The sequence below is a fragment of the Lepus europaeus genome, chromosome 11 (genome assembly GCF_033115175.1).
Source record: "Lepus europaeus isolate LE1 chromosome 11, mLepTim1.pri, whole genome shotgun sequence".
Classification (NCBI taxonomy): domain Eukaryota; kingdom Metazoa; phylum Chordata; class Mammalia; order Lagomorpha; family Leporidae; genus Lepus; species Lepus europaeus.
The window spans coordinates 10,508,576-10,520,661 of record NC_084837.1 but is presented as its reverse complement, the minus strand read 5'-3'; the positions used below and the strand labels follow the sequence as shown (position 1 = coordinate 10,520,661).

The following is a 12,086-nucleotide window of genomic DNA, read 5'->3' as shown; positions in this document are numbered from 1 at the left end:
ACTTGCTCTTTTGCCAAAAGTCTGGAGAAGGGTGGGTGCTACCAACGCATCAGCCAATAGCTGAAAGGGCTCACAAATTTTTTTTAAATTACTCGTTCTGGTCCTGCTCCAAGCTGGCTTATAGTTAGCTGCTGCTGCCTGCGTCTTCCAAACCTTACATTTCAGCAGGATGACTCGGGCTCAGCCCTCTCCTCCCTTCCCTCCTCAGCCAGTTTGGTGGCCGGAATGGAAGGATCAAGATGTGAGTAGGGAGGCCCCCGGGGTCTCCTTCCGGGGGCGGTGGGAGCCTCTGGTTCCATGCTTCCCATTCATAGTTGAAAGCTCCCAAATTGCAAAAACGGTTTCGAGACTGGAGCGAGCCTGCTGTTCTGTAGGCTGCGACTTTGCCCCCAGAGTGTAATCAGAGCTCAGGTTTCCTCCAGCAGTGATGCAACGCACGGAGCCGATGTTTCCATCGGCCACAGATGGAATTTTATCTGATAGTTGTGTGTGCTAGAGCCACTCGAACTGCAAACAAACAAAAAGTTCCTGGCAAATAAAGTCACAGAGACAGCAAGTGAGCAGACTGGGCCGCAGGGGGCGATGAACTGTAGTGAGCGGGGCGGGGGCGGCTGTTGCCACGGGGAGAGTGGGAACCTCAGGTGTCCTAACCAGTGGTCGCAGACACCGTCACTCCCGTCCCTGGCGTCTGGGATGAAGAAGTAACAAGCTGTCCTTTCACGTTTTCAGCACAACCCAGCCGGTCCTAGTGGCTGGCAGAAGTTGGCAACAAAGTTTTGAGTCTTAAAATACACCTTAAAAGGTGCTGTTTTCCTAGCTTACCTGCGTGCCTAGCACGTCCCCTGAGATGTCTCCAGGACACCTCCAAGTTCTGTCCCAAAGCCAGATCAGCGACAGGGACCCCCGCTGCATCTCAGAGACCGTTCTCTGAATTCCGAGGCCAGCCTGAAGCCTTCCAGCGTGGTTCCCTCCGTTGGAGCCGTTCCATGAGCTGCCTGGCTCTAGCCTGCCCGTCGTGGCCCGCACCCCTAACCCAGGCGGGCATCTGTCTTCTCTCACCCGGACCATTGCACTGCTGGTCTCCCAAGCGCCCTTGGCCCCCGTCATTCTGCTGGCCCTGCTCCCAAGGGGTGATGTGAGAGGTACAGGGCCCCGCCCACACCCTCCTGGTCTGGCCTCCTGCAGCCTCTGAGCCCTGGCTTTTAAGTTCCTCCTGAATGGCCCTCACGCCTCCTTTTTGCATGGAATGCACCCCACTCTCCTCCCCAGCCCCCTGGCAGCTCCCGGGGAGAGTCCTGCGGCTTGTCTGCTCTCCCTAGCAGTTGTGGGTTTAGAGAGGGCACCCGGGGCAGTGTTTGGTGGGGGTGAGGGCTGGTGTGTGCCTGGGAGCTGGTGACAGAGTGACAGAGACAGGGCTGGCAGGGGATCTGCAGATGGTGCTGGGAGGGTTGGGGCGGCAGGGTGGGGAGGGGCTGTGAGAAGTGAGCTGACCTGGCTCGTGGTTAGGCACATGCAAGCCATCTCTCACTGGTGCAGTGAAACGCGCTGCACGTCTGGGTTGTTTTCAGTCCCCTGCAGGCCCGGCAGCTACAGAGTCAGTAGTAGGTGGGTGCTCAGTGCGGGTGTATTGAGCTGTGTCTCAGTTTGCACAGATTAGGTTCACATGCACAAGTGCTGTCTGTGGCTGTGTCGCCTGTCAGCTGCCTTCCGTACGAATGCTTCAAGAGGACATAGTGGGCCAGTGCCATGGCTTAACAGGCTAATCCTCCGCCTTGTGGTGCCGGCACACCGGGTTCTAGTCCTGGTTGGGGCGCCGGATTCTATCCTGGTTGCCCCTCTTCCAGGCCAGCTCTCTGCTGTGGCCCGGGAAGGCAGTGGAGGATGGCCTAAGTCCTTGGGCCCTGCACCCCATGGGAGACCAGGAGAAGCACCTGGCTCCTGGCTTCGGATCAGCACGATGCGCCAGCCGCAGCGGCCATTGGAGGGTGAACCAACGGCAAAGGAAGACCTTTCTCTCTGTCTCTCTCTCTCTCACTATCCACTCTGCCTGTCAAAAAAAAAAAAAAAAAGAACATAGTGGGCCACCTTGGTTAAAGCAGACTGGGAGCCTGCGTGAACAAAGCCGCACTCTGTGCGGCTACAGCCACGCCGAGGGAGGCGCTGGCGGAGGCTGCACCTGGGTGCGTTGGCCTGGGTCTGGTTCGCAGGGGTGTTCGTGTGCCAGGGCGGCCTTGACCAGTGTGCCAGGGCGGCCTTGACCAGTGTGCCAGGGCGGCCTTGACCAGCGCCCGGTGGTGGTTTGCACAACAGAAACGCCTCGTCTCCCGAGTACAGGTGCTAGAGGTCCAGGGTCAGGAGAGATGACAGAAGGTGGCCGCGTCTGCGCTGTGTCCACCCGTGCCCCTCCCGCTGTGTGTGTCTGAGCTGACCTCCTCTGCCGAGGACAGCACTGGTCAGAGGGGCTGGGGTCCACCCGCACGGCCTCATGGTAGCTTAACCAAGATTGTCTCCAAATGCAGTCCCATTCTGAGGTCCTGGGCGTTCAACGTGAGGATTTAGGGGGCTCACAGCAAAGAGAATGGGACTCTGGCTGCCGGGCCTGGTGTCCATGGGTGGAGGCCAATGATAGGCAGAGGAGAGAAGAGACCTTTCCCAAGGTGTGTCTCACCCACTCTCCAGTCTCCAGAACCAGGGGAACCAGGGCTGTCATTTTTAAAGACTGCATACCAGGGCTCTTCCACAGGGTGGTCTCCAAATGGTCTGTGCCCTGTTTCTCTCTCTCTCTGGGCTGCAGGTGTGGAAGGGGGAGGGGCAGGAAGGGCTGGGTTCCCAGTTGCCATGGTGATTGGGAGGGTCTCAAGGCTGTTAGAATCTCTCTTATTGCTTTGGTCCCTCCAACTTCTCTTCCTCCTCTGTTGCCCTGGGGTTGTGGAGTTGTGGGGTTCTGGGGTTGCGGTAGGAGCCTGACAGCCCCCTCCCCCGCCCCAGGGGCCCAGTGGAGCCCTTTAGCCAGTGCTTGCTCTCGGTGTTGGTCCCCACTGCCCTCCAGAAGTGACAGTTGTCATGTCTGTTCTTCCCTCCTTCGTGAGACCAGCGTAGCTTGATGGTTCGTAAGCATTTGGGGATACAGGCCCCTTGCAGGAGCTGGCGAAAGTTGTGGGCTAGTGGGCTTGTCCTCTCTCTCTCTCTCTCTCTCCAGACCAGAGAGAGGTTATGCACCCCTGCCCACACCGTTGTCCACGCAGCTCCTGGCATTTCCAGCACTTTGGCCGCCCTTCGTTCATTCAGGGAGCACGGCCCCGGCCGAGAGCTCGGCTCAGTCCCCCACGTCCCCTGTGTGACGTTAGCCAGGGCCTGGCAGTGGAGAGGGACCTGCGTAGGCTGAGTGGCACGTGCCTGTGGGGGAGTGCACTCAGTGTTGATGGGAGTGCCTGGTGGGGGTGGGGGAGGGTCTCCGCAGGGGCTCAGCAGGGGTTCGTGATGTTCCTGGGCTGCTCTCTCACAGTTGTTCTTCATGTCTCAGGCTCCTTTCTGTTGCTATTGAGCACTGCGGCAGATGGGCAGATTCTGAAGAGTTCTAAAAGTTCTGGCTCTGGGTTCTGGAGGTGTAAGGAGGCATCCCCAGGACCAGGGGCCACCCCAGGACCTTGTCTAGTTCTTGTCACCTCCCGGCGCCCCCATCTCTAAACACCACAGTAGGTTAAGTTTCTTCTCAATATCCCATAGCAGGGAGGAGGGTTTTCTTTTTAGATTTATTTTTTATTTGCTTGACGGGCAGAGTTAGAGAGAGGGGAAGAGAAGCAGAGAGAGAGAGAGAGAGAGAGAGAGAGAGAGAGAGAGAAATCTTCCACCTGCTGGTTCACTCCCCAAATGGCCACAATGACTGGGGCTGGGCCAGTCAAAGCCAGGAGCCTGAGAGGGAGGCCCTGCCTTGTCCAGCCTGGGCGCTGGAGGCTTCCAGGTGGTGAGGGTTGACGTTTAGATCCCGGTTGGCCCAGTGAGGAGAGAAGGGCTTTCTCATTGCGAGGCCCAGCCTGGAGAAACAGCCGAGGCTGCTGCCCCGCGATGCCGCACCAGGAGGCAGAGCCGGCTAAGAGGCCTCGGGCACTGTGGGTGGCCTGGGGGCTGTGAGGTGCAGGAGGTCCAGTTTATACCAGGTATCTGTCACATGGCATCACGTGCAGGATGGAGGAGGGGCACCCCACCAGAGCCCACTGTGACTGTCCTGATACAGGGAATGGTGGCCATGGCAACCCGTGGAGGGCCTGGACCCTGGCTTGTTAGGGGATTCTGTGAGACCCTGGCATTAGAGGGGACTCCAGGTTGTTCTGACTTGGAGAGCAGAGGCATTGTAAGGCCAGTAGGAACAGGATCTGAGTGAAGATTCCCTTTGGGGCGGCTTTAATTGGAGTTGCCAGCCGGTTTGGGATCCTGTGCCCAGCAGAGTGCAGGGAGAGAAGCGTTCAGGTTGAGAGGTGTGGTCTGGGAGGCCTTTGGTATGGGTGGTGTTTCTGGCAGGAGAGGGCCACCCCTGAGTACACCGGGACTGCTGCTCCCAGTTTTCAATAGTACTAAAAAGCCTCTGCCTGCAGCCTCCTCCCTAGCCCAGGGCACCTGCTGTAGCCTTGGCCACCTGGACCCTCCCACCTCAAGAGGCCCCAGCCTCCCCATCAGTCAGTAGCAGCAAGAGAGGAATGCACCCCCACAGGCTGGGAACACCCCCCGCCCCACAGGCTGGGTTTTAGTGCCTGAAACCCCTGTCAGTCTTCTAGGGTTACCATAACGAATACCACAAACCGGGGGCTTAGCATAGCTGAAACTGACCATCTTGTGGTCCTGGTGAGCGAAGAGTCGGGGCTGCTGCGTCGGCAGCCGTGTCCTTCCCAGGGCTCCAGGAGAGGGTGTGGGAGAAGCCGCCTTGGTCTGTAGCGGCTGCACCGTTCCAGCCTCTGCCTCCATCTCCTCCCGTGTCTCCATCCCCCTGGCCTCCCTAACGTCTTACTGTGTTGAGAGCGCACCCGGAGAATCCAAGATGCGTGCATCTCGGGATCCATGTCTTAATGACGCTTTCCCTAAACCCGCAGGGAATCGGCTAGAATGCGCAGGAGCTTCCTTGCTAGCAGTAGCTCCCCTTCCCACGATCCTGTGGTCTCAGGGCTTTGGAAGGGGAGCAGTCTCTACACGAGAAGATGGCAGCCCCCACGCACGACCCCGGCCCTGCTGTCTGTCCTCAGCCACAGCAATGTCGTTTTGTGTTGCTGCAGGCTCTCGTTCGTGGGTATATCCTGTGTAGGGCTTGCTTTCCCAATGTCGGGGGCTTTGCAACATGGATCCATGTGCACCGCTGTCTCTCCCCACACCTTCTCCACTAAGAGGAGGTCTGAGCCGCAAGGAGCTTGGGAGGGCCCGGTGAAGAGACCCTGACAGCAGCTTGCACGTGGAGTGACAGGGAAGCATGGCGACTGCTCCCTGCACGGAGAGCTGACCGTGTAAGGTACGCGTGTCCTTCTCCGCCTGCACGCTGGCCACAGCCCTCTATCACACACTGCGTACCCACTCATGTAACGAGAACCCTGAAGGGTCTCTCAAGGGTGCCCCTCGCTCGTGGGCAGGTTCTGATTCTGTTGGATGAGAGCTCAACTTGCAGTGACTTGGGTCATCGGCACACGGCTGACCTTCCCCAGGGTGGCCCGGGGACTCTGGGTTCAGCCTGAGCTTTGCATCCCAGCTGGGGAAGCAGGGCCAGGCACCTTGGCTCTGGACCGGACCAGGTGTATTCCAGGTACCTCGTGCCAGACAAGCAGGAATACCCAGTACATTGTAGCTGAGTGAGCAGCTGGGTAGACAACGCGCAGCATGCCCACTGTCCAGAGAAATCAGGGAAGGAGGACACGGGAAAACGCAGTCCTTGTGCTGGCCAGGAAGTCGGGTGTGGGGTCCCCTAGCACAGGAAGTCGGGTGTGGGGTCCCCTAGCACAGGAAGTCGGGTGTGGGGTCCCCCAGCACAGGAAGTCGGGTGTGGGGTCCCCTAGCACAGGAACTTGGGTGTGGGGGTCCCCTAGCACAGCAAGTCGGGTGTGGGACCCCCTAGCACAGGAAGTCGGGTGTGGGATCCCCTAGCACAGCAAGTCGGGTGTGGGGTCCCCTAGCACAGGAAGTCGGGTGTGGGATCCCCTAGCACAGGAAGTCGGGTGTGGGGTCCCCTAGCACAGGAAGTCGGGTGTGGGGTCCCCCAGCACAGGAAGTCGGGTGTGGGGTCCCCTAGCACAGGAACTTGGGTGTGGGGGTCCCCCAGCAGCAAGTCGGGTGTGGGGTCCCCCAGCACTTTCCTGGGGATGGGCAAAGAGCAAGACAGTCAGCAGAGCTTGGACAAGGAAGCCGCGTGCCCACTGGCTGACCCTGCCTCCGTGACTGCACTGGCCGCCTGGATTCCACCTCTACAGAGTCGGGGTCCAGAACCCCCCATCCCTGGCAAATAATCTCTCAGCCCCCTTGGCCTGGCAGAGTCTTCCTTGGCCAGAGACTTAGACTGAGCAGGCTGCCCCTGAAACCAGGCCAGCGAGAGCCCCCCAGCACCGTGCTGCAGACCTGGTGCTGTCACAGCCCCTCAGAGCGCTGTGTGGATGTAGGGGGTCACTTAACCTGAGCCCAGCAACCGTGAGGGGCCCGGGGGCTCTGCCATCCCACCAGGGAATATCTCATGCCTTCTGGCAAATGCCAGCTGACTGGGGAGGGTAAGGGTGAGCCACCCTCTCACCTGCTTCCCTGCCTGGTGGGCAGCCCTGTGGGTGGGGCTGGATGGAGGTGCTGGGCCCAGCCTGGGAAGAGGGATGCAGTCTGTGGTTTTATGACAGGACGGTGGACAGGCTGTGAGATTCTGGCCTCGGTATTTTACACAAGGTCAGAGCTCTCTAGTTGGGGCAGTTGCAAGTTGCCCTCAGCGGGTACTGTGAACAGAGGCTCTCCCGGTTTCATGTTCCCTGGAGATACCTGCCAGGGGCATTATAAATGATCTCAGACTTGGCGCAGAGGCTTTTTGAAGCGACCAACCCACCATCAGTCCTGAGCTCCTGGCAGTGTTCCTGGGGAGCCCCCTGAACAGGTGTTTTCTGGGCCAAACCCCTGGCGGTGGGACAGTGCTCTGAGCTGAGTGGCCCTTACACCAAGGACACCTTGGAGGACCATCCCCTCCTCCCTTCAAACTGAGGGTACTCCCCTCCCGCGGGGAGTGCTCGCCCCCTGCCTCTCGGCCTCAGGTGGCTCCTTACCCCCACACCTGTCCTAGCTTCTGGGTCCAGCCTGAAGTCCCCTGCCTTAGCCCAGACTCTGAGTCACCTTGGGCTCCTCCTCCTCTTCCTTCCACCTTGGAAAAGCAGAGTGACAAGAGAAGGAGAGACAGCGAGATCTTCCACCTGCTGGCTTAGTCCCCAAATGGCCTCAACAGCCAGGATTAGGCCAGGCAGGAGCCAGGAGCCAGCAGCCCCATCCTGATCTCCCACGTGGGTGGCAGGAAGCCAAGTACTTGAGCCATCGTCTGCTGCCTCCCAGGTGCATTAGCGGGAAGCTGGATGGAAAGCAGAGGGGCTGGGCCTTGATCCCAGGCCCTCCAAGGTGGGCTGCAGTCTTCCCGAGTGGTGCTTACTGCACCACAATGCTGGTCCCGCTTTCTGCACAGTCTTTGGGGGACAGGCGTTGGGCCTAGTGACTGAGACGCTGCTTGGGACAGCTGCGTCCCACGTCAGTACCGAGGTTCAAGTCCCAGCTCCGCCCCCAGTTGCGTCTTTCTTCTAATGCACACCCTGGGTGGCAGGCCCGTGGTGGAAGCTGGACTGAGTTCTCAGCTCCTGGCTTTGGCCTGGCCCCGTCTGAGCTTTTGTGGATTTGGGGGCAAGAAACTAGCAGATGGGAGATCTCTGTATTTCTGTGTCTATCTATGCCTTTTTTTATTTTAAAAATTTATTTGAAAGGCAGAGTTACAGCGAGGCAGAGGCAGAGAGAGAGAGAGAGAGAGAGAGAGAGAGATCTTCCATTCGCCGGTTCACTCCCCAAATGGCTGCAGTGGCTGGAGCTGCACTGATCCGAAGCCAGGAGCCAGGAGCTTCTTCTGGGTTTCCCACGTGGGTGCAGGGGCCCAAGGACTTGGACCATCTTCTACTGCTTTCCCAGGCCACAGCAGAGAGCTGGACTGGAAGTGGAGCCGTGAGGACTCAAACCGGCATCCAGATGGGATGCTGATGCTGCAGGTGGTGGCTTTACCTGCTACACCACAGTGCTGGCCCCTGTCTCCGCCTTTCGGATAAACACACATAAATAAATCGACATCAAACAATGATACTGGCTGTGTGCCAAGCACTGATACTGGACTCTGGGTATACTACCCCTTTTGGCAACAAGGGATGGTCCCTAGTCTATGGATGAACAAACGGAGGTCAAGGAGGTGAGCTGACTGCTTCCCAGGAGTGTGGCCCTGGGTTTTGACCCAGACACCCTGGCCCCTGGTTCCTCTCTTAAATATCTTTTGTGCCACCTCTCAGACTTCATTCCTTGGTCGTGAAGGCAGATTGTAACAGTCGAAAGAAAGGTGTAAAATCCCAAGAGCAGTTAGAAATGCTTAAAGTTGTCACAATGTCAGCATCCAGGCATTGTTGCTTTTAATAGTTTGCTGTATCCGCTCTAGATTTTTCTCTGTGCATGCTTCACTTCCTCGTTTCTAGTGGCTGCCAACAATTCCGATGAATGGATTTCCAGCATTTAGTTACTCAAGCCCTCACTGTGAGACGGCGTCCAATGACAGTTCGATCACACGTGTCTTCCTCTCTCTCCATACCTGCATTTCCTTTGGGGGAGGGGACAAGGGTCATCAGATAGTTTATTGGCAGTTTCACGAGTCCTCCTCCCCCACCTTCCCCTGGTAGAATGACTTTATAATCTACAGATTGGTAGTATTTCTCCTTTCACAAAGGCATGCAAGTTCTCACTTTTCAAATATGGTCACTCTGAAGTACAAGTGGGAGGCCAGCATGTGGACTAGGGGGTAAAGCCGCCACCTGTGACGCCAGCATCCCGTATGGGCACTGCTTTGTGTCCCAACGGCTCCATTTCCAGTCCAGCTCCCTGCTAATGGCCTGAGAAAAACAGCGGAGGATAGCCCAAGTGCTTGGGCCCCTGCCATCCATGTGGGAGATCCTGGCTCCTGGCTTCAGCCTGGCTCTGCCCTGGCCATTGTGGCCATTTGGGGAGTGAACCATAGGATATAGGATCTCTCTGTTTCTCCCACTTTCTCTGTAACTCTGACTTTCAAATAAATAAGTAAATCTTTTTTTAAAAATGAAGTAAAAATGTCCCCTTGGAACTCACCATCCAAAACACTATTATGACACAGATATTGCACCCTACTGTACACCCCACCCTACTGCCTACAGAACACTACTAGGACACAGATATATAACACCCTAGACAGGCTGTAGAAAATCAGGAGATTGTTTTAAAAACAGATTTAATCCATTTTCCTCCTTTTTGAAAAAGATTTGTTTATTTTATCTGAAAGGCAGAGTTAGAGAACTTCCATCCATTGATTCACTCCCCAAATGGCCTCAATAGCCAGAGTTGGGCCAGACTGAAACCAGGAGCCTGAAACTCCATCAGGGTCTCCCACATGGGTGCAGGGGCCCAAGCACTTGGGCCATCTTCCACTGCTTTCCCAGGCGCATTAGCAGGGAGCTGGATTGGAAGCAGAGCAGCTGGGACTTGAACTGGTGCTCATATGGGATGCTGGCATCCCAGGCAGCGGATCAACCTGCTGCACCAGGATGCTGGCCCCTGTGACTCCATTTTCTGTTGTGATACAGATACCTCAAGCTGGTATTGATGAAGAAAAGGTCCATTTGGTTCACAGCTCTGGATGTTGGAAGTCCGAGACTAGGTGGCCCTTCTGCATGGTCTCTGGTTGGCTGCATCCCAGTGTGGTCAAGAAGCAGAAAGAGAAACGGCTCCGTGCGGGAGGGGCCGAGCCCCTGGGTGGCCTTGCTTTGCGACAGCCCACAGTCACGAGAGACTCGCTCACTCCGCCAGCACTGATCCTCCCCAGGGGGAGTCTCTGTGACCCAGTTACCTTCCAGAATCACCCGCCTCTTCTAGGTCCTGCTGCCTGTACCCTGCCCCGCCGGGGACCCGGCTTCTGGCACGTGAACCTCTGGGGACGTGCTCGGCCCACATGCAGACCCTAGCGAACCGTCCCCTCGCTTCTTCCCGGCAGGTGAAGTGGCTGCAACAGCAGGAAGTGAAGCGCAGGGTGAAGAGGCAGGTGCGGAGCGACTCGCAGGCACTCTACTTCAACGACCCCATCTGGTCCAACATGTGGTACATGGTGAGTGGCGGTGCCCTGGCCTGGCGCGGGTCGCTTCCCCTAACACAGCTGACTTTGCACGACAGCTCCAGATGGTCACGCTGCAGCTTGAGTGCAAAACCCCTCCTTTGAGGCGGGGCAGCACAAGAGCCACCTTGTGAATTCTCTCTGAAGTGGTGGAAGTCCAGGGGGTCTCTTAATGCAGTCTGTAGGACTAACTGGGGAACCCCAGACCCTGGGCAGAGCCCCTGGAGGGAGGGGGGAAATGACAGGCAGGTGCCAGGTGCAGAGAAAGGGAGGGGCCCCTCCACGTTTGTGCTTCCAGGGAGGAAGAGGTGGGACCTGGGGCGGCTCTTGTTTATTTGCAAGCACGAGCTGTGGGTTTGCCCTGGGTGTCCATTCCACATCCAGAGGGTCCATGTCGGCGGTGGGGGGCTTTGTGTCTTCTGTGTACACAGCACTGTGGCGACAGGAACAGCCGCTGCCGGTCGGAGATGAACGTGCAGGCAGCCTGGAAGAGGGGCTACACAGGGAAGAACGTGGTGGTCACCATCCTGGATGATGGCATAGAGCGTAACCACCCTGACCTGGCCCCCAACTACGTAAGTTCTCCGTGCACCTGATGCCTGGAGGCTCAGCTATGCCCGCCATTGAGACGCATTCAACTTGAGAAAGCAAGTGCCCCATCTGCCCCCCACTCCCCAGGCGAACGCTAGGCTGCCAGCTGCTTGGCCAGGTGCCGAGGAGAGAGGGTTTGCCGAGGGAGCCAGCCTGGGTTTGAGGAGTCACCCACTTCTCAGAATGGAGCTTACGGAATTAAATGCGTCACAGAGCCCGTCATTGTGTGGACTTTCATGATAGGAGCGGTTCCAGGATTAGCACGTGAGCCCCTTGCACCGCTCTGAGACCTCGAGGAAGCTGGGTGACTTTTTTGTGCCCAGTTGTAAAATGGGGCTAAGAAAGGGGGTTACCTCATAGCATCACTGTAAGGATTCAGTGGGCTCATAGGGTGAAGGAGAGAACCCAGTAGAGAGTCAATATTATCAATTCCTTCGATACTCTGAAGAGCCTGGTGCTGGCAGTGGTGTAGTCAGCCACATTGTGTCCATCTGATAGCTGGTGCTGTGGTGTAGTGGGTAAAGCTGCCACCTGTGATACCGGCAGCCTGTACAGAAGCCGGTTCGAGTCCCAGCTGTTCTACTTCCAATCTAGCTCCCTGCTAATGTGCCTGCAAAAGCATCATAGGGCCCCTGCACTCAAGTGGGAGACCCGAATGAACCTCCCATCTCTTGGCTTCAGCCTGGTCTGGCCCAGCCCTGGCCAGCCATTGCATCCATCTGGGGAGTAAACAAGCAGATAGAAGATTCTCTCTCTCTTTCTCTCTCTCTGTATCTTTCTGTCTCTCTTTCACTCTGACTCAAATAAATAAATCCTTAAAAAAAAAAAGAGTTTTAGAGACTATGTCAATAAAGTGAGAAAGCTTTTATGATATTTTTAAAAAGATTTATTTTATTTATTTGAAAGAGTTACATAGAGAGGTAGAGACAGAGAGAGAGGTTGTCCATCCGCTGGTCTACTCCCCAGATGGCTGCAATGGCCAGAGCTGCGCCGATCTGAAGCCGGGAGCTTCTTCCTGGTCTCCCACGTGGGTGCACTTCTATTGCTTTCCCAGGCCACAGCAGACAGCTGGATCAGAAGAGGAGCAGCCGGGACTAGAACCGGTGTCCACATGGGATGCCAG

The 12,086-nt window shown here is 57.0% G+C and overlaps 1 protein-coding gene across 2 annotated transcripts in view; it reads left to right on the top strand.

Annotated features, from left to right (window-relative positions):
- Positions 1-12,086, top strand: part of PCSK6 (proprotein convertase subtilisin/kexin type 6) — a 171,816-nt gene that overhangs the window by 49,336 nt on the left and 110,394 nt on the right. For both annotated transcript variants that reach the window (XM_062204976.1, XM_062204975.1), the window contains exons 3-4: positions 10,256-10,366; positions 10,804-10,947. In XM_062204976.1, the coding sequence (XP_062060960.1) occupies positions 10,256-10,366; positions 10,804-10,947 (255 nt within the window). The remainder of the gene's footprint in view (positions 1-10,255; positions 10,367-10,803; positions 10,948-12,086) is intronic.